Source organism: Kwoniella mangroviensis, assembly GCF_000507465.2.
Source record: "Kwoniella mangroviensis CBS 8507 chromosome 1 map unlocalized Ctg01, whole genome shotgun sequence".
Lineage (NCBI taxonomy): Eukaryota > Fungi > Basidiomycota > Tremellomycetes > Tremellales > Cryptococcaceae > Kwoniella > Kwoniella mangrovensis.
The window spans coordinates 9,609,248-9,635,929 of NW_027062533.1; the positions used below are offsets into that span (position 1 = coordinate 9,609,248).

The 26,682-nt window shown below is 45.1% G+C and overlaps 12 protein-coding genes across 12 annotated transcripts; 7 read left to right on the forward strand and 5 right to left on the reverse strand.

Annotated features, from left to right (window-relative positions):
• Positions 1–70: 70 nt before the first annotated feature.
• On the reverse strand, positions 71–1,485 carry I203_103637 (uncharacterized protein; the record flags this gene model as incomplete). Its single annotated transcript, XM_019147566.1, has 2 exons — positions 71–1,287; positions 1,413–1,485. The coding sequence occupies 2 exons, from the start codon at positions 1,483–1,485 to the stop codon at positions 71–73; spliced, it is 1,290 nt and encodes a 429-aa protein (XP_019003231.1).
• Positions 1,486–1,960: 475 nt separating this feature from the next.
• Positions 1,961–2,894, forward strand: I203_103638 (uncharacterized protein; the record flags this gene model as incomplete). Its single annotated transcript, XM_019147565.1, has 4 exons — positions 1,961–2,111; positions 2,186–2,337; positions 2,409–2,621; positions 2,724–2,894. 4 exons carry the CDS (start codon positions 1,961–1,963, stop codon positions 2,892–2,894), a joined length of 687 nt encoding a protein of 228 aa, XP_019003230.1.
• A 133-nt stretch (positions 2,895–3,027) lies between these two features.
• Positions 3,028–4,495, reverse strand: I203_103639 (uncharacterized protein; the record flags this gene model as incomplete). The annotated part of the gene is made up of 4 exons (XM_019147564.1): positions 3,028–3,585; positions 3,644–3,748; positions 3,825–4,217; positions 4,277–4,495. The coding sequence occupies 4 exons, from the start codon at positions 4,493–4,495 to the stop codon at positions 3,028–3,030; spliced, it is 1,275 nt and encodes a 424-aa protein (XP_019003229.1).
• A 386-nt stretch (positions 4,496–4,881) lies between these two features.
• On the forward strand, positions 4,882–8,602 carry I203_103640 (uncharacterized protein; the record flags this gene model as incomplete). Its single annotated transcript, XM_019147563.1, has 13 exons — positions 4,882–5,192; positions 5,248–5,334; positions 5,397–5,505; positions 5,578–6,041; positions 6,126–6,283; positions 6,354–6,470; positions 6,571–7,061; positions 7,116–7,211; positions 7,275–7,363; positions 7,447–7,980; positions 8,049–8,138; positions 8,225–8,480; positions 8,549–8,602. The coding sequence occupies 13 exons, from the start codon at positions 4,882–4,884 to the stop codon at positions 8,600–8,602; spliced, it is 2,856 nt and encodes a 951-aa protein (XP_019003228.1).
• Positions 8,603–8,956: 354 nt separating this feature from the next.
• Positions 8,957–10,088, reverse strand: I203_103641 (uncharacterized protein; the record flags this gene model as incomplete). Its single annotated transcript, XM_019147562.1, has 2 exons — positions 8,957–9,673; positions 9,801–10,088. The coding sequence occupies 2 exons, from the start codon at positions 10,086–10,088 to the stop codon at positions 8,957–8,959; spliced, it is 1,005 nt and encodes a 334-aa protein (XP_019003227.1).
• Positions 10,089–10,347: 259 nt separating this feature from the next.
• I203_103642 (ubiquitin-like protein ATG12) lies at positions 10,348–11,235 on the forward strand (the record flags this gene model as incomplete). Its single annotated transcript, XM_019147561.2, has 5 exons — positions 10,348–10,402; positions 10,494–10,577; positions 10,706–10,842; positions 10,967–11,067; positions 11,214–11,235. The coding sequence occupies 5 exons, from the start codon at positions 10,348–10,350 to the stop codon at positions 11,233–11,235; spliced, it is 399 nt and encodes a 132-aa protein (XP_019003226.2).
• A 782-nt stretch (positions 11,236–12,017) lies between these two features.
• Positions 12,018–14,877, reverse strand: I203_103643 (uncharacterized protein; the record flags this gene model as incomplete). The annotated part of the gene is made up of 4 exons (XM_019147560.1): positions 12,018–12,301; positions 12,384–12,499; positions 12,592–12,681; positions 12,791–14,877. 4 exons carry the CDS (start codon positions 14,875–14,877, stop codon positions 12,018–12,020), a joined length of 2,577 nt encoding a protein of 858 aa, XP_019003225.1.
• Positions 14,878–16,943: 2,066 nt separating this feature from the next.
• I203_103644 (40S ribosomal protein uS2) lies at positions 16,944–18,218 on the forward strand (the record flags this gene model as incomplete). Its single annotated transcript, XM_019147559.1, has 4 exons — positions 16,944–17,082; positions 17,284–17,578; positions 17,694–18,061; positions 18,142–18,218. 4 exons carry the CDS (start codon positions 16,944–16,946, stop codon positions 18,216–18,218), a joined length of 879 nt encoding a protein of 292 aa, XP_019003224.1.
• A 1,154-nt stretch (positions 18,219–19,372) lies between these two features.
• Positions 19,373–20,396, forward strand: I203_103645 (uncharacterized protein; the record flags this gene model as incomplete). The annotated part of the gene is made up of 3 exons (XM_019147558.1): positions 19,373–19,809; positions 19,900–20,048; positions 20,194–20,396. The coding sequence occupies 3 exons, from the start codon at positions 19,373–19,375 to the stop codon at positions 20,394–20,396; spliced, it is 789 nt and encodes a 262-aa protein (XP_019003223.1).
• Positions 20,397–20,953: 557 nt separating this feature from the next.
• Positions 20,954–21,647, reverse strand: I203_103646 (mitochondrial 54S ribosomal protein uL11m; the record flags this gene model as incomplete). The annotated part of the gene is made up of 3 exons (XM_019147557.1): positions 20,954–21,266; positions 21,451–21,548; positions 21,618–21,647. The coding sequence occupies 3 exons, from the start codon at positions 21,645–21,647 to the stop codon at positions 20,954–20,956; spliced, it is 441 nt and encodes a 146-aa protein (XP_019003222.1).
• A 464-nt stretch (positions 21,648–22,111) lies between these two features.
• Positions 22,112–23,606, forward strand: I203_103647 (uncharacterized protein; the record flags this gene model as incomplete). The annotated part of the gene is made up of 4 exons (XM_019147556.1): positions 22,112–22,486; positions 22,551–23,246; positions 23,319–23,375; positions 23,439–23,606. The coding sequence occupies 4 exons, from the start codon at positions 22,112–22,114 to the stop codon at positions 23,604–23,606; spliced, it is 1,296 nt and encodes a 431-aa protein (XP_019003221.1).
• Positions 23,607–25,427: 1,821 nt separating this feature from the next.
• Positions 25,428–26,315, forward strand: I203_103648 (uncharacterized protein; the record flags this gene model as incomplete). The annotated part of the gene is made up of 1 exon (XM_019147555.1): positions 25,428–26,315. The coding sequence occupies one exon, from the start codon at positions 25,428–25,430 to the stop codon at positions 26,313–26,315; it is 888 nt and encodes a 295-aa protein (XP_019003220.1).
• Positions 26,316–26,682: the final 367 nt, after the last annotated feature.

The window sequence follows — 26,682 nt, forward strand, 5'->3', positions numbered from 1 at the left end:
GACAAGCGAGAACAGAGAGAAGGATGTTGCGATATTCCAGACAAGGTATGTTACTGCCCGGGCCAGTGGCTCATCTCTCCCATTTATCCCATCTTCCCTTCCTCAACCAATCATTCTTCAACTCCCTCATTGTCTCCCTCCTCTCATCCGGTAATTTTCCTCTTAACCTACTGTTAGCCAGCTCGGAAGCTTTCCTCAGATTATCTCTACTACTGACTTCTTTCCGTAACCTTGTCCATTGAGATTCAGAGAACGCCCACGGATCGTCGGACGTATGTCTCACAATGAGATGTATCACTTCTTCAGGTAGCTCCAGCAGCCTAAACCCCCCGATATCACATGATCGATCTTGAGATATATCGTAGATAATCCTACGAGCGGTCTGTTCGTCCGATAATGGTATAGCATTGAGTATGATCCTAGCTGGGACTAGAGTTTTGAGAGCCGCCAGACGTATTCGTTTGCTTAATATCCTATTCCTATCCAGGATTTCAGGTAATCTTCGATGAATTTGATGATCCATCGTCCTACTCTCCTCAGCTCTAAGAAGTCTGTAATCACTGTCCGGACCGAATCCAGGATGATTGTGATCACGATCGCCAATCGGATCATGATCATGATCAGGATCGACATCATCGAATGGAACCAGTTGATCCGATAAACTATGATTCGCCAATAATCCCAAAGTCGTTATCGTCCAATTACTCGATTCAATACAATCAACAATTTTCGTCACTCCAATTCCACCAAGATGATTCCCATTCAATTCTAAACTTTCCAAATTTCTTGATCTACTTGATGCCAAGTAATTCACTATGGCTTCGATCAGTCCATCTTCAGAGGATAGATTACAAGCAGATAATAAAAGTTGTTTCAGTTCGGTCGCATCTAACAATCCCATAAGCCTCACTAAACCTTTAGGCGATATTGAAGTATTATTGACGAGTGATAACGAAGTTATATGACTACCGTTCAGAGAATTCACAATGCTATTCACATTCTTCTCATCCAGCGTTATATCATTCCCATGGACCAAGACTCTCTTCAACCATACGTCCTTCTTTGCATATGCTAGTACGCCATCAAAAGCAATATCATCTAAATTGTTGTTACCCAGATTAACCTCTTTCAAACCCCACATGCCCAGGCCTAATTCAGCGGAAGAATGGCGTAAGCACAAGGTGGAGAGACCCTTGAACAGTGTGAGTGTACCGGAGGAGCCGAGGAGGTTGTGAGAGATGTCGAGACGGTGGATATGTCGGGTTATCTGAGGTAGTATACGGAGGGCTGAAAGGGCCAAATGGTTAGTTTAAGAATCCATACCTAGCAGATCTCTATCTCAGAAGAAACTCTGATAACGAGAATGCCTCGGTGTATCTTGGTAGGATAGACTTGATCGCTCGTCCACTTACCTCCCTCCTCTCCTACGAACCCATGATCAGGCAAATACACCAGATCGGTGTTACTCCTCAATATCACCGCCATAGTAGCCCACCAATCTAATTCCGGCTTTGTATTCGTTGACCTGGTGCTGATCTCCTTTCAGATAGTGATTCACAATTGGACAGAGTCTGTGATTGAAGATGGAGATGTGCGAAGTCTCGATAATGGTACGTCTGATTAAATGACAAGGAACACTCGATCGTTGCTCGTGGATGATATCGTTCTCGTCGAGTATTCGGTGGCTTTAGCCATCTAACCACTCGCTCAGATATGTATGGACGGAGTCCTGAATGTATGTCTGCGATCATTGATCTCATGGGTGTTCATTAATGAAATGCTTTGAATCTCATCCGAACAATCGTTCTCTTGACGCTGCACTGAAAGCGATGACGTCACGCTCAAGCATAGCATCCACGTGCAGGATTGTTTTGATGATGAGCAAGGTGACATTGATAGCGAGCGAGTAACTTTGTCAACATTCCTTATTCCAAGCACCAAACTAGCAAGCAGGTCGACGATGGGGTTCATATATCCCTTGATAGCCCTGGGGTGGTGTATGATCTTGCTGATAATCAGGATATATCAAGTCATCCCATCTTCACCTCCAACAAAATCATCAAAACGAAATCCCTCCTCAAAATGTTCAATAGCCATCTTCCTAGGTTCAGGTGAGTCCTTAGTAATGTTTCTCACTCCTTTTTATATAGCTCAGACAAAGTACGCTGATAGATCGATCATGTAGGTGGTCATACGAGTGAAATGAGATCATTACTCTCGACTCTCCCATTCGATCGATATTCACCTCGTAAATATATTTATTGTCATAACGATGAGATCTCCCTTAGGGCCATAAGCGAATTGGAAAGCAAGAAAGGAGATGTGAGGACCCAAAATGTGAGCTTTGCCGCTCCGAACCTTCTCGCATTGTAGAAATGAAGCTGATCCAATTGAATATAATCAAACAGTCATACACCCTCTTACCTCTTCCTAGAGCACGCAAAGTGTCTGAACCACTCTTATCGACTCTCATATCAGCTAGTAAAACACTCATCGTGTCATTGTGGCATGTATCCCTCCTACCGATGTTGAAAGATCCGAGGGAACCTTATGCAGAAGTATTGTTGATGAATGGTCCAGGAACATGTGTGGTATTGGTTCTGGTATCTTACATACGGCGGGTGAGTAGATTTTCCGGTATTATGCGATATCGTATTGATACATCTCCCCCTGTTGAAGGCTTTGAGAATATGATCTGTAAACTAAAAGACCCGCTGCCGTAGATCGTCGGCTTAAAATACACTAAAATCATCTATATCGAATCCTTTGCTCGGGTCAGATCGTTATCCCTAAGTGGGAAGTTGGTCAGACCGTTCGTAGATAAGTTCTTGGTCCAGTGGCCCGAAGCTGGTGGGAGAGGTGGAAGAGTGGAATGCAAAGGGTGGTTAGTGTAGCACATTACATAGTAATGCATTTTGGGCAACACGGTATATCACGATTTGATACGATGACAACAATAACAACTACAACAAATGATCTGATCTATACATAAGTGAACAATTCATCTCTGTCAATCCTCTAAGGTTCTTACACAGTCCTCAGAATCTCATCTAAGATCTTATCTGACCCTCTTCTATTTCCGCTCTTCCTCATACTCGTCTCATCCCCATCTACAGCAGATCCTTTGATCAACCACATCACTTCCTCTCTCTCCTCTCTCCTTCTGCATCGATGCCCCACAAATACCTTCCATACACCCTCGACATTAGCCGGCGTACAATACACATCTTCTACATCTCCTTCAGTCTCACTAGCAAATTTCGTCAGAGAAGGTTCTTCACCCGCCATTTCAGCCCAAGTATCCACTCCGCCTATGCCTCCTCCCAGTCCTTTCCCTTTCATTGAATCTTCTCCGTCTCTGTGTTGGGTGGACGAGTTTTCGAGAAACGTATACGGTACAGTGAATGATCCACTCAACAGTCTATGGGCTTGAATGTATTCGCCAAAACGTCTTGTTGACCTCCCAGTCATGGCGGTTCGTAATCCCGGATGGGAGGAAACGGCAGAAAGGAGATTGCTCATGTGTATCTTTAGCGGGGCATGTGTGTGTACAAAAGGTAGTAAAGATGCGAGTTGGTTGATATACTGGACGAATATATATCGTCAGTATATATGGAAATTCGCTGTGGAAGATTGGACTCACAGTCTTAGGTAATATACCTTCTCCACTCGGAGGATAGTTCAGATCAGATGGAGGTGGTTCAATTTCCTCCGAATCGATATTGAGTCCCAGCATGAAATGATCGATCTGTACAAACAGCAAGGCATACACTCAAGTCAGCTGATGTACTCAAATTTCGATGAGTGCTGAACGACCAACGGACCATCCAAGACGGTACTTCCTTCCCTTCCACCCGTACCCAAATGATGAGCGGATTGAACTTTCTTTCTGATCCGTCTCCTGTCACATCCCCCTCATTCTTCTGACCATGCGATACTCTTATACGCTTCTTAGTCATAATTTCTGCCAGCTTCACTCTCACAGGACTACTGGCGTTCTCTAGCCCAGTTATTACCAGCACTTCTATCTCATCCTCAGTCTCTTTATGTCTTTGCGCCTGTTTATGAGACCGTTCGTCATCTTCATATTTACGATCAAGCAACGGACTATTCGGTTTCGAAACTTGATGGGATAAGTTGTTTTCCAGATGTTCCAATCCAGAGTGTTCATCAAGTGATAGATGATATACTCTTAAATCGAATATCAACTTAATCATCTATACAGCCCAATCCCAGATCAGCTCGTCCCATGTTGGTCACTGGTTGACGAGCTTACGTGTTGTATGACTCGTACGAGGTTATCTACGTCCCTTTTGCCGGTATCTATCACCGCGCCTCCTTTTCTGACTATCATGGCTAGTAGCAGCACAGAGAACAAGGACGGGTTGATGGGCCAACCACCGAGGGAAGGATGAGCGAGGACATAGCGGAGGAGTAGAGGGGTGAAGGATGGGGAACCTATCTGAGGGAGATCGAAGGGTTGTTGGGGTGTCATATCCGGATGCGATCGTCGGACATTGTTGATTCGCTAGGATCATATGGGAAGGGTAGTCTACTTGGCAGCGACGACAAAGGTGGGCGAGAAGGATAGGAATGGAAATGCGATGATTGATGTCCAAGGATCTCTCTCTCTAACTTAGATGTATGGTGATGAAAGTGATGACGTGTAAGATGAGGGTGTGCTAGATGATGTTGATCTTTGTTTGTCCGTGATGTGTGCCCATCCGGATTCGTTTGTTATCCTTCGTCTAATACTCGGATTGTCCTCGATCAGATATCATATATTGCAAGATTGATTTGTCAGCTCGCTCTCTATCCATTCAGAAAATTCCTCCTCGTACACCGTCTACGTCTCAGAGCCTCAATAACCTGTACCGAATAATGTCCGACCCCCCGACCCAACTTTCCCTACCCCCTACTCTCCCTTACCCAATCGCCATCACCCGACTGCTCGTCGCGCCAGGTAACTCCGTCAAGAGGGGTAGTCCTCTACTGGAATATTCCTTCATGTCCAAAGAGCAGCGCGAGGCTATATCGAAGAGGCAGAAAGAAGGTCGAAGAGCAGATATATCCAAAGGCGAGATTGAAGGCGATGATGGTTCGGGCACTTGGGATTGTTTAGTTGATGGTGAGGTAGCAGGATGGGAGGGCTGGATCAAAGTGGGAGTGAGGATCGAAAGAAGACAATCGAGGTAAGCTCCCAATCTTCCACGTCTGCGAAATCCGTTAGCTGAACTAGGACTGTAGTCAACCACTCCTGAACGTCCATCAGCCGTGCTCGCATCCTGTTCAATTACACGGAATGTGTGGGGTATGCGGTGCAGACCTCACAGAGTGAGCTAAATGATCCATATCTCATTACATGAAAGATAAGCTCATTCAACGACTGTATAAAGGGACGACTATCTCTCTGTACCTGCTCAAGCAAGTAGTTCGAATCAGGCTGGACCTTCAAGAGGATTCGAAGTGACCCACGACTCGATGGGTGTGACAGTATCCAAGAACGTACGTCTCAGCTCATCATCCAGCAGCTTTGTCCTGGTCTTAATGAGCTGATATGTATAATTGGGGTGACAGGAAGCACACCGATTAGATAACCTAACTCGAGATGCGCTTCTATCCTCACGTAAACTATCATTAATCGTTGACCTAGATCAAACTATCATCCATACCACTGTCGATCCAACAGTAGCAGAATGGATGGACGAGATCGATCAGTATAATCGCGAAACGGAATCTGCATCACCTCAACAACCCCAGGATCAACGTTCTACCACTCCCCCTGCCTTACCTCCCGATGCAAATGACAAAATCAACACTACCCCACCTACATCTCCTCATAACGCCAATGCCACCCTACCTCAACTCCCGCCTTCTCCACCAAGAGAAAGAGAACGGAATCCCAATACCGATGCTCTCAAGGATGTAGCGAGATTCCAAATTGCCGATGACCTTCCACCGGGTTATGTCAAACCCAAGATCAAGCCCGGTCAGGAGAAGATGATACAGATGCAAGGTCGATGGTATTTTACTAAACCAAGGTCAGTTCAGCTGTACTGTATCTGCCATGGCCTCAAACACGTTGAATCGTAGCTGACACATCGAATGGAATAACTCGGGTTCAGACCCGGATTACAGAAATTTCTCGATGAGATGTCAGAGCTGTACGAGATGCACGTATACACTATGGGAACGAGGTCGTACGCCGATGCGATTTGCAATGTCATTGATCCCGACGGTAAGATCTTTGCAGGGAGGATATTGAGTAGGGACGAGAGTGGAAGTAAGCTACCTCTTGTATTTCAGAATCATCGATTGTGGAAGGGAAGCTGATTTGATGATCCCAATAACAGGTTTCAGCTCGAAAAATCTTAAAAGGCTGTTCCCGACTGATACGTCCATGGTGGTAGTGATAGATGATAGGTCGGATGTTTGGGCGGATTGTCCGAATCTGGTAAAGGTCGTACCGTGTGAGTATAACGCATCGCGCTATTCATACCGAACCCACATGCTATCGCATGACATCGGATGATGGCCTTCAACCTGTGCTCACCCATATACATCACCCAGACGACTTTTTCCTTGGAATCGGAGATATCAACTCATCCTTCCTGCCCAAAAATAAATCCACCCCATCGCCCTCATCCACTGCCACCTCTCCGACAGCCGCTTCATCGCCCGCTTCCTCATCTGATCTGTCGACTCCACCACCAGCTACCCCTGAAGATGTACCGTCGATCGAAGATGGTTTGTTGTTGAAAGCGAAATTACTCGATGATCTCAGTGAGAGCAGACCGTTGGCTAAGATGCAGGAAAAGTTGGAGCATGACATCCAGCCGGATGGCGAAAGGGACAAAGTAGACGTTTTTCCGATCGGTGCAAAGTCCGAAACCGACGAAGTGGATGGTGCTCCAACGGGGCAGACAGCTCCTGATGTTGAAGTGGAACAAAACGAAGGCGCGAGCGAAAGTACACTGAGCCCTACGATACCATCAACACCACCTAGAGCTAAGAAACCACTGTTGAATCCAAATGATTACGAGCTGCTCAGAGTGACCGATGTGAGCTGCTTGAGTCTCGTGGCAATTCAGTCCCGGCAGCTGACTAGTGTTTAGATCCTCACTGAGATCCATCACCGATTCTACCGAGCATTTGATTCTCTCGAATCGTGGGATCCGAGCACATCTCTACCTATGAGTTGCGATGTCGAGGTCAGCTTCTTCTTCTGCGACAGTTCATCTCGTTTGATCAGCTGACGTATTCACATGTGATAGTTCATCATTCCCGAGCTAAAATCCAAAGTGTTGGAAGGGTGCAACCTAGTATTCAGCGGCTTGATACCTCAAGCTGTTAATCCTGAGACGTAATTACTTTTTTCCATATATAGTCTCTATTAGCCACCTCGATCTCTTCACTGATTGTCTACTGATGAAATCAATCTCATAGAACCGAGATATGGCAGACTGCCGAAACGTTTGGAGCTCTCTGTTCTCTATCCGTTCACCCACGCATAACCCATTGTGTCACTGCTACGCTCAATACGGAGAAGACTTATAAATCCAGTAGAATACCTGACGTTAAGATAGTCTGGGCGAATTGGTTTTGGGATAGTATAGCATTGTGGAATAGGCAGGACGAAAACAAGTATTTCGCGCAGAAGGAGAAGCAACGGTCGGATCCTATTACACCAGTCTTAGTAGCTGAGGTACTTGAGAATACGAATCGAAATGGGAGTAATGGGGAATCATCCTTGGTCCAGAACGTGGATAATATCGACCAAAAAGAGAAAAAGGATAGTGCAGATGATGGATTAGATGGTCCGACAGAGGAAGAAGGGGAATATGAAGATATGGACGATGATGCTCAAGTGGGAAAAGGGTGGGACGAAGGTGCAGATGCCGAGTGGGACGCATTCATGGCTGAAGATGATGATGATGAAGGGTATGGGACAGATAGTGGTAGTGTCAGATCTATTAATACGTAAGTTCACCTTGCGACGAAGACGTATCATATTCGATTCTCTAACATTTTGCTTGGTTCATTTTCAGTGCCCCCTCAACGCCTAGCAAGAAGAGAGTGAGATATGCGGACGAAGAGAGTTTGCCTTTGGAGGATTTCAAAGATCCATCGCCTACTGAGTAAGTCTCGATCCTGAAAACTTGAACAACAATGCATGTAAAAATGGGAATGGCATATTGACTTTTCTTCGCTCTGACGTGTTTAGCCCAGATGATCAACCTGCCAAAAGACGTAAACCGTTGTTGCTTGAAGCTGCCACTGAAAATGATCAGATACCTGCAGAGAATCGATTCCAGTATAAAGACAAGGGCAAAGATAAAGGACAAGGAACAGGAAAGACAGATGATAGTCATGTACCAGTCGTCACGCGGGGAGAAGAAGAAGAGAAAGATGTGGATGAGCAGAGTGTAGCTGAGACCGAAGGTACGGAAGGTGCAGAACAAGATGAGTTCGCTATGATGGTAAGTCGTCGCGCAATTGTCTCGGCCCTTGAATGACAGGCTGATGGCAGTGAGTACTGGTTATGTAGTTGATGGATAGTCTGGCCAATGGCGAAGAAGCTGAGGGGGAAGAAGAAGAATAAGAGTCATTTGTCGGTATCACGCATTTCATTCCGAGACCTTGTTATACATTGGGTGTGTTGGGATTTGGTCGACCTTTCTCAAAGTTTTTTTTTGAATTGATCTTGTTGTACTGTATGATCTATCACATCTTATCACATCACCTTGTACTCTTTAGCTATCATCACTGACATGCACAGCATCTTGTCATTTCATGAGGCATCGATCAAATCAAACGGTTGAATTGATCTAAATGCTCAGTCAGTACTGTCTCTCCTTAGCTCCTCCATTTGTCATGATTACCATGACAATCGGCATGTATTTCTCTTAATCACACCGATTCATACAATATACAGGATCCATACCTATCCCCTTTCTCATTTACTAGCTACAAACTGTCTTCTATTCAATAATAAACCTTTGATAGCCCTAATCTCTTTCCTCGTATTATCCCATTCTTCCCCTGTCCCTCCTATCACATCTCTACTCTGATTCTTATCTTGGTTCAGATGGTTAGAAAGCGAATTCATATTCACACCATAACTGCTCATCCCTCCTGTGGTCGAACGAGATAAGAACAACTGATGATGAATAGAAGAAGTATATCCCTCCAAAGTCGATATTACAGATAATCTAGTAGTTGACGTAGCGTCCATCGAAGATGACAAGATCTTTAATTTCGATATCAACCTTGTTAATGGGGTGATAGGAATGATCTCGTCAATTTCGTCATTGGCACGTTGAATTGTCGACGGTTCGGAATGAAGTGATGATATACTTGATGAGATTTCTTTCAAACTGGCTTCTTCCCTCTTATCCTCCCCGTGCCCGTTCCCTCCATCCTCTACGTCTATCTCAGTATGATTAGACTTAGGATACAATCCTAATGCCCTGAGTTTCCTTATTCCCTCTAAAAGGTTATTGACTCGTTCAGTCTGCTGGACCACCAGAGCCTTTCGAGCTGAGAAGGAAGAATGGAGTAAGGGGAGGATGAATATTGACCATATTCCAGCTACGGCTGAGGACAGACCGAGGAGGATGGAGAGGATGTAAGTGAGTCGACGGATGAAGAGTAGGGTTCTGGATGGTGAGGCCTGTGAAATGAAAGGCCAACAGTCAATTTCAATTTACAGCACAATTACGGGTCACGTTGATGGCGAGACAAAGATTATCGTCGAGCATGTCGAGCTATAATCCTGCGGAAGGATGCATATTACTCACAGGTCTAGGGGGATGATATAACCTCAATTCCCTTCTTATCGGCTGATGGTATTGTGTTGGTGTCGGTATCGACGTCGTCAATTGTTCATCTTGAGGTGGTGAAGCTCCAAATAAAGGATCGGTGGTAGCTTGGAAGCTGTCATTGGTAGAAGGACCACCTTGGCTAACAGTTGGTCGTGAGGCAAGTGAGTCTGTCGTGGGAGTGGATGAAGGGGGAGGAGCACCGAAAAGTGGATTATTAGTCGGGTCATCCTGCTTGTTGTTGCTGCCGTTGTTGTTCTCTGACATGATTGATTTTACGATAGACGTGCTTCTCTATGTATATTAAGTGAGATGAAGTTGAATACAAAGTAGTTATGAAAGATGAAGAGAGAGGATGAAGATGAGGCATGGATTTACATCTCGAGTGGTATTGTATAGATTTCTTTCCGGTTATGACATCTATCCATCCTGAACCATCATCCGATCACTCGCTGCTCCCTGTCAACATCCTTCTGCTCTTCCTCTCGCATCACCACATCCTCGCATCCTATCAATGACACCAAACATGTCAATACCCACACCGGATCTACTCTCACCTGCTATCCAACCTCCTTCAGCAGGTACGTGTTGCGCAAATGCCCTTCCTTGATTTACATCGCTTTCAACTTGCATCATTCATCTAGGCTGACCAACACCCATTACCTTAATTAGAAACGATGATGGCCAACTCCATCGTCACTCAGCCCACAGCTTTGGAGGCATTAGAGCATTACAAGAAGAAAGATGCGTCAAAGGGTGGGTCAATAATCGCCCTTACTTTGTCAGATCTGTGCCGTGCTGACTCTATAGATAATCCTTCTTCATCTCATCTCATCTCATCTCATCTCATCTCATCTCATCTCATCTTCCTTATCTACGAACAGTCGTCGTCCGATTCAAAGCGATAGGTTCAGCTCCGATAATGAAGAACAACGTGTTCAAAGCTACTGCAGGACATAAATTCCAAGCTGTCATACTGTTTCTGAGACAGCAGTTGGGCATGAAGAAGGAAGAGGCCTTGGTAAGTTGACTCAAGTAGAATATCAAACCCCTTCTTGCGACGTTCATTCAACCCCAAAGGTAAGATAGATCTGTGAGACCTTCGCTAACATCAATCGGATAATCTTGTTGCCTCACAACTGCAGTTCACGTACATCAACGCCGCCTTCGCTCCGGCACCGGACGATACAGTAGGAAACCTCTATAAATGTTTCGGGACGGAGGGTCATCTGATAGTGAACTATAGGTGAGTGATCATGCCGTATTTACTAATATCATAAAATTTCGAATATCGAATACGTTTCATTTTACCAATCTGAATCTGAATCTGAATCTGTGCGTGGAGTAAGGAGATGCTAACGTGAAAATGTGAAAACGTTTGGGTGAATGTAGTAATACCCAAGCTTGGGGATAATCGATCCTGGATACCAACTGGATGATCTAAGATTGTAACATTTGTATGATTAATGATATAATAAAACGATGTAAACGACCTATTACGATGAACAAGTGCTGTCCGTATACAACCATCAGCAGTCGAATGTACTGCTGCAGGCCAATTAGCACAATAGAACAGGACGCCGACATGGTACCCACAGTGACCATGAGTCATACTGCACAATGCTCACTCACCCAGTCGCTGAATCGTCCAAATCGTTTGATAGAAACAGGCATGATATCGCATCAATCAAGCAGTAAAAGAATGAATCAATGAGATTGACTATACTGACAACAAACAGCTGGTGGTTGACTTGGGGGAGTAGTCCAAGCAATTCATCTGACTTGTACAGTGCAAAACGTTGGCGATACATGTTATCGAAGGCTAATCTGGAAGACATGTAGATATGCATTTGATCATCGTTACATTGAGATAAGACTCGATTTAATCCTACCTCTCCTCTCATTTTCTCTCTCCTACAACTACGAGTAGACTCTCTCTCTCTCTATCATATACATCTGTATAAGTAGTACCATACGTTATACAATATTTCATTTTTGCGTGGTAACATGTGTCTTTTGATTGTTTTTCCAATAACATTTCGTTTCAGTGATAAAATAGGCGACGAAAGATATTGAAACTTTCCTTTTTCATGAGTATGCGCCCGTGATGATGATGCTCAGAGATCGAGACGATTCAATCACCAAATCATACCGTGGTGATATAATTCGCCCACTGTGCTTGACTTGAACTAGACTCTAACACCCTCTAACCTCCTTCCTTAGCCAGCCAACATACCTAGCCAAGAACTGAACCTGTTCGAAACTTTCGATAGCCTTCAATCCTCTTCTAGATCGTATCATAGCTATCACCCTCTCCACTACACTCATCACTATCTGATGTTCCAGTTCCTGTGGCAATGGTTCGTTCTTGTTCTTCTGGGTAGAAGCTGATTCAACCAACAAAAGAGATGGATGAGGTTGTACAAAACCCATTTTGATCGCCCATGCACAAGCTGTTAGACCCGCTCTGCCTACTCCGCCTGAACGATATCAAACCACAAATCCGCACTGGTCAGTACAAATGTTCAAAACATTGTGGTCATGATCACACATCACACTGACCTCGACAATGGACCAAGACGTTGACACCCTGGAGAGAGTATTTGGTAGCGATCAAAGTGATTTGAGAATCAAATAATCCGATGTTCACAGGTGTGAATCCATCAGGCATAGGTAATCTGCCAATGCGACACCGACACAAGCACACGCACATCGTAAGTAAAGGATAACAAGACAAAACGCAGAAGAGGCAAGAGAAAACAAAACACACCGAATCACATCGAGACCGATCTCGTTGGCGATCTCACGGTAAGTCTCCCATGGTACACCGAGCAGAGCAAGTTCAGGATCATCCAGACAGCTGTATTGTATGCATCATACACCAGAAAAAAGAACAAGCAAAACAAAGGAAAATGGTGTATTAGCGAGTGTTGCTATTGGTATATTTAATGCGGAAAAGAACCACTTACCAGACAAGACATCCCACACCTTCTGACTTGATCCTCCTTAGATCCGTGGCCAAATCCCTACAGACGGGTCCTCTACCTCTACTAGGTCCATCAAGTCTCAGTCTTTTACCCGGACAACTGCTTAACAACAGATTCCCAACGACTTTTCGATCAGTCTGCTGTTGACCAAAATGATTATTAACAGGACTAGGTATAATAGCTGGATTAGGTGTAGGTGGGACGTAAGACAACAACAACGATGGCACGTCGATTTTCGATGCTAGTAGCAGGTGAGTTTGAGAAAAAGGTCCCGTTGGAGGAGGCATGACCATATGTTTGGTCAAGATCGGTAAGAGATCCGAGGGGAAGAATGGGGAAATGATGATCGGGTGTGTATCAGATGTTTTGACTACTACGCCAAATACAGCCGGAGGAGCTTGAGCAGCGGCGGCGGCAGCTTTAGCTTTGTTTAGATCAGGAACAGAAGATGACATCCTGTTGTTAGGAGAAGACTTGACGGAAGGCGGTGGAGCAATCACTCCGGTTTCGACAGCTTCTTCAACTACCATAGCTTCATCTACTTTCCTTCGCTTTTCCTCTTCGAAGCCTTCAGCTGTAGAAGGTCGCTTGGCTCCACATGACTGAGCTCTAGAGGGTCGACTGAACGATGAACCAGATTCACTGAGATCAGTCGAGCCAGCCAAAGAGCCAGATTCAGATTGGTCGATATCCATGGCGGATTCAGCGGAATCATCTTTCGACAAGATCATTGACCGAGCCAGCGCGTCCAACTCGGGGAGACTCCTAGCACCCTTGACTGATTTGGGTGAAAGCAAGAGTGGCGCAGGAACTTGAGTTCCGTTGGGTAGGTTGGCAACGGAGATGATCGGCGAGGACATGGCAGCTCGGATATCTGCCTCCTGTTTGGCCATAGCGTCATCAACAGAAAGAGACATCGAAGTTGATGGTGAGGGTTGAGAAGATTCGTAAGAAGACGGATCAGTATCATTGTCATCGTCCGAGCTGGAATCTCGGTGCAAATCCCTTTCCCGTTGGCAGGAGAAGAACATCATCGAATTGATGGCCAAGTAACGTTCGAGTTCCGCTTGACGTTGCATAACGCCAGCGACATGTTGAGGATTGGCAAACGATTGAGGCTGGTAGTAGCAGTTCAAGCCATTTGGACCATGCTTCGACATGTTATACCCGCTTTGAGGCCACTGGGAGCACAATCGAGCGCATTCAGTGACTTTGCGATTCTCAGCCTCAGCCCATTCCCTTTGCCTCACCAATCGCTGTTCGGGCGAAAGGGTTGAGAGCTCTTCGATTGATGGTTTTGGGATACTGTATCCAGATGGAACAGCGATGGGGGCAGGTGTCGGAGCAGGTTCAACAACTGGTTGGGCAATAGGTTCAACTGATTGTGGTAGGATAACAGCGGAATCCTTTTTGGCGTGTTGACCGAAAGGAATACCCATGCTCATACCAGTATTGACGACAGCCATGGCCATTTTGCCCATCCATGACCCTCGAGCAGCTTGTTGGGCGGCAACATCCTGTTGTTCCTGAGGGGTATGGGCAATAAAAAATGAAGCTTCGGAGGCGACTGGTGTGAGGAGTTGTGTAGGCGCTCGAGATACTGAGCTTGATATTGATGCATTCGTCGGAGTTGATCGACCGGTTTCCGACCCACTACTCTGTCCGTATGTTGATGGTTCACTGGTGAAGACCTCTGGACGAGACGACTGGAAGCTGTCCATGGAAGCGGAAGAAGAGTACGACGCTACCGAGTTCTGCCTCGAAATTGTAGGCGGTTGTGGCGGTTGATCGTACTCCACGGCTGTGGCACCAAGATCCTCAAACGATAATCCAAGAGCTTCTCCATTCTCTACAGGTGTAGAAGGCTTTTTGAGAGGGCTGCTGTTGGTGGTGTTACCTGAATGAGGCAGATTTTTAGATTTCCTTTTATGCGGTTGATGTTGATACCCTCGATTGGCGAAATGAGCAGCAGTAACGGTAGGTGCGGCGCAATGTCGCATAGTCGGAGTAGCATTCCGCTGCGGGAAATACGTCTGAGGTGGGGGAGTAGCAGTCGCTGCCCTCGACATGATATCTGTTACGTTATGAAAAGAGTCGGTGAGGAAGAGGGGAGGGTGGCGAAGAAGTGCGGTGGCGATTAATGGCTATGATTAGTCGAGGAGATGGAAATGAAGCCTCCGTTTTCTTCGCGCCCTATTGCTGTTATCGAAAGAATGTACACACGGTGATTGTGTACCAAACTAGATCGAAAAAACGTAAATCACTCGAGTGGCGATTGTGATTGAACAGCCTTAACTCGATTTTTAGTGGATATGGTTATATAGATATGAATGATAAGGGGAATGATCCGCTATAAGAGAATTTCCTTTGATGATGCTCGGTAGAGTCGAACGTGGTGGTAAAGGTAAAAGGAGGGTGGGATGGACAGCCGTGAATGAGGTTGAGGTAAGATTGTGCGCCGAGGCAAATGATTCACTGATAAAAGGATTATCGCGATAGTGATGAGTAGGTGGTAGTGCAGCGTTAGAGAGCTATGGGAGATGTACAGTTGAACCGAAGATCCCCTCTCTGAGTCCTGTTTAAGATTATGATAAGAGATGCAAACCGTTTATATGTGATATCGATTGACCGAAAGACGATGGCGACCAGACCAGTAAAAACCGTATTATACCACTTGTATGTGTATGACCCAAAATTGAGGTATCAGAATCGAACCGAAACAATGCTGTGGAGAATCAAATGATGGTGGAGTTGATTGTTGTTGTTGTTGATTGTCCCGTCCGTTGTGATAGGTGTCCTGTGATTTTGTTGAGTCGAGTGGCAAATGGGTATAAACGTGAATTAACATCTAGCTTCGAGAGCTGTTTCGGACTTGATGAGAGCTACAACAATGAATGAGGACATTTTGACGATATCTTGAAAACGTTGGTATTAGCTATGGAGAAGATATCGTGTATGCCGTTGATGCGTTTGTCCAAAAGAACGGAATGGGATCAGATGTGAGTATTGTTTCTTTTAGGGTATAACTGAGTGTCGAGTGTAAGGTGTAAATTTCTTTCTACGTTTTCTACGACGTCGGAACCACACTTTGTCGATCTGTCTGTTGATGCACCGACTCAGTATCATCAGTATTGGTATCATGCATAGCTTCGTCGTCAATGACATCGCTTTCTCGGACAAAGTCGATTCTAACTCACCTCACCGGCGGTACCCGGATGGCTCCTTCTTTCCCAGTTGTGATCTCCCTCAGTCTTGCCCTCTAAGCTGACCAAAGGGGTTTGTCTATGTCTCCTTGTGTTGGCTGTGATGTAGTGGGTGTGTTCGTGTTTGAATTTGTGCTGTGAGTGAGTATGCTATATTATTTTTGACGGCGTATGTTGGTTATAACAGTGAGAAAAGCAGTACTGATGTATGGGCCGGTGGCGAGTCAGAGCAGATGGAAAACAACAGCATCACTGAATGACACCAGACACTAGAGGGGATGATTGATGACGGAATCAAATGGGACTGGGCCATTCACTGTGATTGTAGTACGTACTGTGCATGAGTAGTTGTCAGGCTCACTCTTTCCCCCCACTTCCATTTTGATCAGGTACGGCGTGTTCTCCCACGAGTGAAATTGCTTGTTATGGTAACTAATCTTAGGTAGATCACACAGCAGACTACGGTGAATTGATGTACGGAAAGGTCAGGGGGATTACGACTTGTACCATATTTTTCTAAATGACGCTATTACACTTTTACTTGCCGAGCCCCCCTAATGACAATTGACAAGTCAAGTGGACATCTCCGCTTGACGACTGACTGAGCCGGAACTAACCCTCGTCGGCGTTAGGAGGTTGCATGTGGCACAAGTTGGCGAATATTGTCGGATATAAGATTTTCACGTTTTCATTGCAATGCATGCTTTGGTTCCCCCTCTGTTCCGCTTGCATTCCAGTCAATCATCTATCTTGATTCCTCCTCTTCTTCGTTGTTCCTCTCCCTCTCCTCATCATTAAAATTCTACTTCGGTTTGCGGTAGAACATTCTCATCTCAGTATCTCAACGTAGATATCTGCTGCAAATTTGCAAGCCCCGAAAACACGACTTCTTTACCTTCAAGTAAACCCCAACAAAACCAACATCCATCAAAATGTCCACCGACAGACTTCCTAAAGCCCTTCAAGCTACCGAAGAGGATATCCAACTCCTCTTGGCTGCTCAAGCCCACCTCGGTACCAAGAACTGTGATAAGACTATGGAACCATACGTCTGGAAAAGACGAGCTGATGGTGGGTTTTCGCTTTCGCATCTGTCATCTAGAGGAATCGTTCGTGAGGAAGAGGAAGCAGGAGGTAGTGGACGAGGATTCGAATGATGGATGGTGGACCATGTTTGATGGAGGAATCGAAAGTCAAGAGGAGGAGATGAGATTATCAGATGTGGAATGCATCAGAGAAGAATGGCAATTAATCTTGTTGTACTGTGAATAGGTATCCACGTTCTTAACGTTGGTAAGACCTGGGAAAAGCTCGTACTCGCTGCCCGAGTTCTCGCTACCATTGAAAACCCCAACGATATCTGTGTGATCTCTGCTAGACCTTATGGTCACCGAGCCGTCCTCAAGTTCGGTAAATTCACCGGTGCTCAAGCTATCGCTGGTCGATTCACCCCTGGTTCTTTCACCAACTACATCACTCGATCTTTCAAGGAACCCCGAGTCATCATCGTTACCGACCCAAGAGTTGACCACCAAGCCATCCGAGAGGCTGCTTACGTCAACATCCCGTGAGTGTTACCTCTCTCACTATTGTTTTTTTTTCAGAAATATATAAACTCGGGAGGAATTCCATGTGAATATTGGGGAGTTGTACAAATACTGATGATGTTGCTATTCCTACAGAGTTATCGCCTTCTGCGACACCGATGCTTCCCTCAAATTCGTCGACATTGCTATCCCAGGAAACAACAAATCCAGACACTCTGTCGGTTTACTCTGGTACTTGCTCTGTCGAGAAGTCCTCCGATTGAAGGGACAAGTCCCAAGAGGTCCTACCGGTCCTTCCGGATGGGAGACCCTCCCCGACTTGTTCTTCTACAGAGACCCTGAGGAGATCGAACGAGAGGCCGCCGAGAAGGCCGCTGCCCAAGCTGATGCCGAGGGTGCCGATGCCGATGCCGCCGCTTCCGCCGCTGCTACTGGTGTAGCTCAAGAATGGGATGCTGGAAACGCCGCTGATGCCGTCCTTGCTGCTCAACCCACCGACCAAGGTGAGTAATCGATTCTCTATGACTATAGATATTTTGAAATGTCAGGATACCAATGCTGACCATTCGATTTTTTCACTCAGCCCTCGACTGGTCTGCCGAACCTACCTCAGGTGACTGGACCGCCGAGCCCGCTCAAGACGCTTCGGGCGGTTGGTAAACGTAGCATCGTAGTATCGTAGCGCATGCGGTCGAAGGGGTAAAAAGGAAGTTTGATCACGAGCTTTTTGAGAAAAAGGATGTCAAATCTCTTTAATTAGATGATTTTTTGTTGGATTTCCGGTCTACCATTCTTTTTTCGGGGTTAGTGTCATGACTTTTTTTTTCTTTTTCAGTATGTGATATGAATAACAGTATCGCTATGACTTTGTCTGCAATCCTGCTTCGAAAACGATATCATCCAGAGATCTAATGGTGTTGGTAGTGCAAATTCATTTCTTGTGTTTCCCATCTTCTTGACTTAAGTTGTCATCTCACTTCGCTGGCGACAAGTCAATATGTGAGATAGGTCGTCAGTACTATTGTACCACCTTAGGTGTGGCAGCGGCATCGTCTAGCACACTCCCTACCATCCTTTGGAACATCGGTGTAGCCCGATGATGACACTTCCATCCGGAGTTTCCGGATCACATCACTTGAAAGCTTCGAGTTGACCTATACCATATAACCTCATTATCAATCAATGCTGGCTGCAGTATGCCGTCGCAACCCACTTCACTCCCCGGGAGGTAGGACTGTAACACATTTACGATACTCAGAGGATTCTGACTGTGTGAGATCCAATGGCAGCGGTGATTGAATGACGATGACGAAGGTCAGTTGATGGCATTATCGTTGAACGCGAATCAAGTTGCATGTCAATCCCATCACATTCCAAAACCTTCCTTCACTTACATGACTTTTCATGACCGCTTTAGTACAATTCAATTCCAGCTGAGATTATGTACGAGCACAACGGCAATTCCGTTGGCTTAGTCGACTTATTCTTATCAGCTCTCTTCTCGGGTTCGGGTCTGAGTCAGGGTGGAGGCGTGAAGTAGATATACCGTTATTTGATATTATCAAGTTGTGCAACATGATGACATATATCATTAGTCTGATTATGTGATCATATGCGAGCACCTGTATCTAAGAATGCTATAAATTGATTATCAATCTTTCAATCACTCAAATACTTTCATGTCTCTTTTTCAATCCCAGTCAATGATTAGACATTGTGCTACCCTTCCCAGACAACTCCCATCGATATCTACAAGAAGAATTCTACCTCTTATCTCACTGCCGTCCAAGACCATCCATACTACATCCATCAAAATGTCATCACTCCCCTCAGCTGAAAGACCCGAATCATTCTCTTCCCCCTCCCTGGTCCCCAAATTACATCTATACACCGTAGGTACACCCAACGGACACAAGCCTTCAATCTTACTCGAAGAGCTCCACGAGGCTTACCCCGAAAACGATCAACTGGTATACGATTTCATCCCGATCAGATTCTCAGAGACGGATCAGAAGAAACCTGAATTCTTGGCTATAAACCCAAACGGACGTATCCCAGCTTTAGTCGATGATAACGTCGGAGGACACAATGTCTGGGAATCAGCCAGTATCTTGTTATGGTTAATCGAGAGATACGATAAAGATCACAAATTCTCTTTTAAAGATCCTAAATTGAGATCAGACGTTTTGAGTTGGATCTTCTTCGCTCATGGTGGTGTTGGACCTATGCAAGGTCAGGCGAACCATTTCGCGTGAGTCAAACATACACACTCTTGCAGTAGTATTCATTCATATGACGTGTACTAATCCGAACAATTCACGATATGTCTTATAATTCATAGACGATACGCCCCTGAAAAGATCCCATATGGAATCAAGCGATACCAAGATGAGACTGCCAGGTTGTATTCCGTATTGGAAGATCAATTGAAGAAACCTGAAAGTAAAGGTTTTTTGGTTGGTGGGAAATATAGTGTGGCCGATATCAATGGTGAGTTGGTTCGAGTATGATACTCATATAGCCGCATGAACTTTTCTTCCGAGCTGGCTGTCAAACCTCTTTTTTTTTTTCTTTGGTTTTGTCATCGGGAAATGACGATGAATCTAAACACTGATCCTACCCGTCACTTGCCTAGTCTTCCCATGGGTCAGAAGCCACGCATGGTCAGGAATCGACATAACCCCTTTCCCTCATGTTCAAAAATGGTTGGACACCATCGAAGCCCGACCAGCGGTCTACAAGGGTTTGGGGGTACCTACCAGAGCAAAGAAGTTGACAAAGGAGGAGGAAGAAGAAAAAGCTGCTCAGGCAAGAAAGAATTTCGGTTTTGGTAAATAAACAAAAAAGATCAAATAGATACGGCCAGAATTAAAAATGAAATCATTGAATAAATAAACTAGTCAAGTGATGAACACGAATCAGATAAAGGGAGCATGAGTATAAATCAATCATGCAATACAATTGATCTTGACGATGCGATTTTGCGTATACCGTTAATACAGATATCGACCCAATTTTTGAGGATTGATGTGCAGTTAGTGACGATTGCGTGTTGCATAATATGTCGAACACTTCTTGCGATAAGTAAAAGTATCACAGTGAGGGGAAATGAGAGCTTATACGTACAGTTGTCTTGGCCGATAAACTCAACTTGAGCGATCAAGACATGAATCGAATGTCAACGACATCGAAAAATTTGATGTCCGACATCAGACATCAGAAGTCTACGGCACTATATCCTACAATCAATCACCCCTATTGGCTGTCTTTTTTCTATCAGTATACCGTCAAATCATCACAACCCTCAGTGGCATTTGTTAGTCAATCCAGGCATGGCATAATCAAACCAGCAATCTTACAGTGAACATGATAATCACCAATGCATAACCTACAATCTATGGCACCACCTCAACGCCCAGACTCCTCGCCGTCCCTAACACACCCTTTGCTATCCTCTCCAACCCGACAGCCGCCAAATCCTCATCTAGAGCTTTCACCTTCGCTATCTCGTACACATGTTTCAACGACAACTTCGATCCTGTAGGTTTACCCATAGCTTCTCCTGAACCTTTCTCCAGACCTAAAGTCTTCTTGATAAGGTGCGATACCGGCGGTGTACGTGTCGCGAAAGTGAATGTACGATCAGGGGAGATGGTTATGAGGGTGGGTATGGGGACGGATTGAACGTAGTTTGCTGTACGGGCGTTACTACGAGGTTAACATTGAAAGATTAGCAATAGCCCTCGGCTACACATGATAGCTAGATCACGGTTGTTGTTTCGACGTCGCTGATTGGTGATTAAAGAGCATGGACATGGAGTGTGTGGTCCTTTCATACCCTTTCTTCATCTGATCTTTCTGTAGCTGGGAGAAAGACATGAACTCCACTCACAATTCTTTACAGAAATCCATGGCTTTCACACCCCTCGCACCTAATGCCGGACCAACGGGAGGTGTAGGTTTAGCAAGCCCAGCTGGGACTAGTATCTTCTGCAAGAGTTGACATGATATCAGCTTGCCTTCAAAAGATTCGGGCAGTGGATGATATAGTAGACTCACTACCAGCTGAGCAGTCGCTACTTTTGACATTTTGGACGTGTAATCGGTATTGGAGGGGGTATATCGATGTTCTCCTTTGCGTCTTTTTCAGTATTGTATGCCTGCGCGATGCTGCAGTAGTTGTATCTCGCTGTGGTATCTTGATATGCTATATAATTCGATAGTTTGATGATAGATAAAGTATAGTTGTATAACGCATCTTGTGTTTTTGACATTGTCTCTCGAACATTTCTGGTGATGTACAGCGCCATAAGTGGGGTACCCATTTAAGGTACCTCGACGATCTCCACCCCTGACGATCACATCACCACTCATACTGCCATTGCCCATCATCGTCAACATCGTCAAGAGAAGGAAGCGACATCGCACACAAGCCAGTCCATCTCCAGATTCATCAGCCCCGATAAGGAGGCTTGCCTTAGTGGTCTGGCAAGAACCAACAGGAATTGTGGCATTCAGACCATACCTCAAACGCGAGTTGCATCTTCGTCACCATGGCCACTGCAAAACTCCTGATCCCCATCCTGAAGCCAATCTTACCGTACATCCCTCTTCTCCCTACACCAGTACTATCCCTCTTTCCATCCCTCTTACTGCACCTTACCACTCATCCTGCCCCATCCTCGACGTCATTTGTCTCTGCATCGACCACCCATCCTCTACACGCTCCTCTACTATTCACCATACTATCTATACCCGTCATTTATACCTTAGGACTGATCAGTGGAAACGTCAGCTGGGTAGACAGATTATGGCCTTTCTACACTCCATTCTGTACAGGGCTGTTAGTAATATGGGTATTTGTAAATGACGAAGGAGCGGTGTATGGACATAACATACCTAGAGTTGGATTGATGTGGGGATTACAAGTATGTATTTCTCGATCAAAGGGTTAGACTCGTGCTGATTGATGAACAAATTTCTTTGACTTAGCTCCTGTGGTCGATGAGACTTCTCTCTCACGCTCTCAAGCGGGATTTCTATAACCTCAAATCGGAGGACTACCGATATACAGTCTTTCGATCACTGGTACCCCGACCGATATTCAGTTTAGTCCACATATTCGTCATCGCCATTGCTCAACCGATATTACTATTCAGTCTTAGTCTACCGATATACGCTATCATGTCATTACCTCCCAGCGAGCTAGCTTCGATATCCAGATATGGTATATCCTTTGGTTTCATATCACCATATCTCCCGGCAAGGTACAGAAGTTCTGCACCTGGTGGGACAGTCGTATTAAACCTTGCAGATCTGATAGTAGCATTACTAGCTATCGGATGTCTGATTATGGAATGCAAAGCTGATAGTCAAATGTACGATTTTCAATCTACCAAACATAAATTGATCAAGACTTTACCCAAAGACAAACTCGTTCATCCCCCTCAACCTCAACCTCAACCTTCACCAACCCAAAGTAAGAGCAAACTTCCTCAACTTACGGTTTACCCTCCTTCACATCATCCTGGGTTCCCGACTAAGGGAATATGGCGATATTCGAGACATCCCAATTTCGCTTCGGAGCAGTTATTCTGGGTTACACAAGCTCTGTTCGTAGTGGCTGGATCGGATTCTAGTGGAGTGACAAGGAGAGGTGATGCGTGTGTATGGGCACCATGCTTTGCAGTGAGCTAGATATCTCCTACACTCCCGAGGTAGTCTCCCAGCTGACTTGTACATCTGTTATATTCTGAGTAGTTGAGTATATTATTCTGCGCAAGTACATTCTTAACTGAGTGGATAACAAGTCGGAAAGTAAGCTGCCTGATTCTCTTACGTAGGATACTAGATAGCTTATTCAACGCAACAATCTGGCAGTTCCCCGTATACCGCTCGTATAGGCGAATAGTAGGACAGTTTCTGCCTCAGGAAACGTTCTTGATTTGGCTGGTAGGTAGTATCACGGGGTACAGAAAGAAACATCTCGAAATAGTGTACGGACCTATGGAGCAGATTGATATGCAGAAGAGAAAAAATTCTCAATAGCAGCTGCTAGAGGCTTATTCATGCATATTCTTGTTCTGTGGTTCTGTGACATTTGAGGGACAAGGCCGAGCAGGTACAGTATGATAGTGGAGAATGTGGAGGTGGATCAGGATGAGGATGAGGGTGGAGGTGGAGTGGAGGGAGTGGAGCGGAGCGGAGGGAGATTCCTCGAGAAGCTAAGGCAGTGCAGGTGTCTATGGGTATATATCTACAAAGGTTTAAATATTGACATTCCCCCCAAAATCTCGATCTCATCTTTCTCATCTCACAAGATAGCTAGAGCTTTTATTCAAAGTGCATCAGATAGAGCGCAGCCAGAAGCATCGATATCCCCCTTTTATGCATGCATTCCAGCCATCTTGACAACTTTTGAGTGCAACCCCTTTTTTCATCAGCAATTTCCAGCCGTATCTCATATTTGTCATCCCACATCAGTTTGAAAGCGGTGAGACTGGTATAGAACTTTAGGGTGCAGCTCATTAGGTTGTATTTGACTTTGACATGCATGCAAGGGGACTTGTAGAGTGTGCTTAAGGTGATTTTGCATGTTTTTCGAAACTAACTTATATGAGCGCCCACTTATTTCTTTACTGTGTAGTCTTGTCTTTAGCTCTGTCCTTGGTCAAGGGCAAGTTCCGGCGGCGTCGCGCCAGCGGTATGCCGCCGGTGGTACTGAGCATGCAAAGGGCAGGGGGAGCACTGAGATGAGGGCTTAGTGTGAGATAGATACATTAAGCGTGGTATGGCTGGAACATGGTGGACAGTCAAAGTGGAGGTTTTGCCATTGAACGGTTCAACCATTAAACCCTTCCAGGCGGGCTCGGCGCCGCCGATTGAACTCTAGTATGCATGTATGCATATTTGTTAATATGAGTCAACCTACCTTGTAGCGTTGGACTCTATATTCTAACTTGGTTTAATAATCAGCTTCTAATTCAAGAAGCCTTCTCTAATACAACTTGTCTTGTCTCGACGAGAGGAACTATGACTCTAACTTACTAGGGGCGGTACGTTGCAGCTAGTAAGGGCAGGTAGATTAACTCAGTTCATTCAATTAGCACTGCTACTTGAACAACTTGAAGATAAACAAGAGAACTAGATCACTGGAGAGACTAGTTCTTTGTTGGACTTCAAGTTGTCTTATATACCTTACAATTCTAAAACTAGCTTACGAAGCGTTACTCTACATATTTGAAATCATATCACTCTGCTTGATAATCACCATCAATCCTGACAAAGCTTGTCACAATGGTAGACGTAGCCGGTCGTAACCACTGAACCACAAAAGGGAACAATCGGGAATTCCGACGACTCAGAATTTCCGCCGGCTATATAGGCAACTAGACGTCCTGATTGACCGTGGCCATCATGACAAAGCTGTACTACTGAAATCCCTCGATATCTTCCTAAAGACGACGGTCGTCGAGATACCAGTGACATGATGATGAGCAATCGTTGATGGTGATTAGAAACCGTTGATGGTGCTGAATAAGTAATATGGTTATTCCGAGTATCTCCTATCTTGCTTATCCATCTCCATCAATGTTTCTTATCGACAGATGTGATCACTTGGTGAAGTCCGCGATGGTCGACGAGATGAAGTGTTTCAAGGATGTTGATCAAAGCGTTGTTGGTACCGGTTATCTCTGGTATCCTATTGTATGATAGACACACGGCATGTTACGTAAAGGTCTTGTTATGAGTAATTCCGGTGAATTTCATAACAATATTGAGTATTGGTTGACAGGATTATGCATATCGTTCCACACAAAGAGCTTCCATCAAAGTATTCACAGAAACACACTACTCGTAATAGACACAATGACACCCAAGATACTCATCATCGGAGCAGGTGAACTTGATCTTTCCTCAATTCAATCATTTACCTCTCACCCTTCCAAACCATCTGTATCTGTCTTACTCCGCCCTTCGTCCAAGACTGATCTCTCCTCTTACCCTGTCAATATCATCCGCGGAGATATCTTTGGCCCAATCTCGGAAGTATCACCTCTGTTGAAAGGGTACGACGTAGTCATTTCAGCGACGGGATTCGCAGGTGGTCCAGGATCTCAAATTGATCTAGCTAAAGCTGTGTTAGAAGCAGGTGAGAAACATTATTTCCCATGGCAGTTTGGTGTGGATTACGATACGATAGGGCGAGGCTCAAGTCAACCGTTATTTGATGAACAGTTGGACGTAAGGGATTTACTTAGATCACAAAGTAAAACAAAATGGACAATTGTATCTACAGGTTTATTCACCAGTTTCCTATTCCACCCTTCCTTTGGCGTTGTCAACCTCACACCCAATGACAAACATGCAACGGTCAATGCGCTGGGTAAATATTCAAACGCGGTCACCATCACATCCGCAGAAGATATTGGTCAAGTCACTTCTAAGATTGTACTTGATGATCCAGAGGATATTCCTCAGGGAGTCGTGTTCATAGCAGGTGATACATCCACTTTTGAAGATGTGTACGAACAAGTCGAAAGGGTAGGATGGAAGGTGGATAAGAAAGTGACCACGGTAGAAGAGCTGGAAGAGAAGAGAAAGGCAGATCCAGATGATTTAGGACCAAAACATGGGTTGATATGGGCTAGGAATGTAGTAGTGAGTTGGAATTTCAAAGATACATGGAATGCCAAGAAGGGTGTGGAGACGGAGAGTCTAGGTGAATGGGTGGATAAGAACTTGCCAAAGCCATAAAGTCATAAGATTGATACAGTATAATTATCATACCTTGTAGAGGAGCCAGTATGCATCATAAACTTGTTTGTTAGACGCTCCAGTCAGATCTCGATAGTGCCTCGGCGCCTATTTGTTGTACCAACCGTTACGAGTATGGCAGCTTTCTAGTCACGATCGTACTGATATGTGCGGTACTAGGGGTATCGGAATTGCAGCTCACATGATATAACTTCACGGCAAAACCGTCCCTCTCGTCGTGCCATCATGCATGCAATGATTGCACGTTATCAAGTATCATGCATCTGTCAGCGGGAATGCGGCCGTTGATCCACTTCTCTATCGAGTGATTGTCCAGGCACGTCATGTACGCATCCCAAAAGTTAAT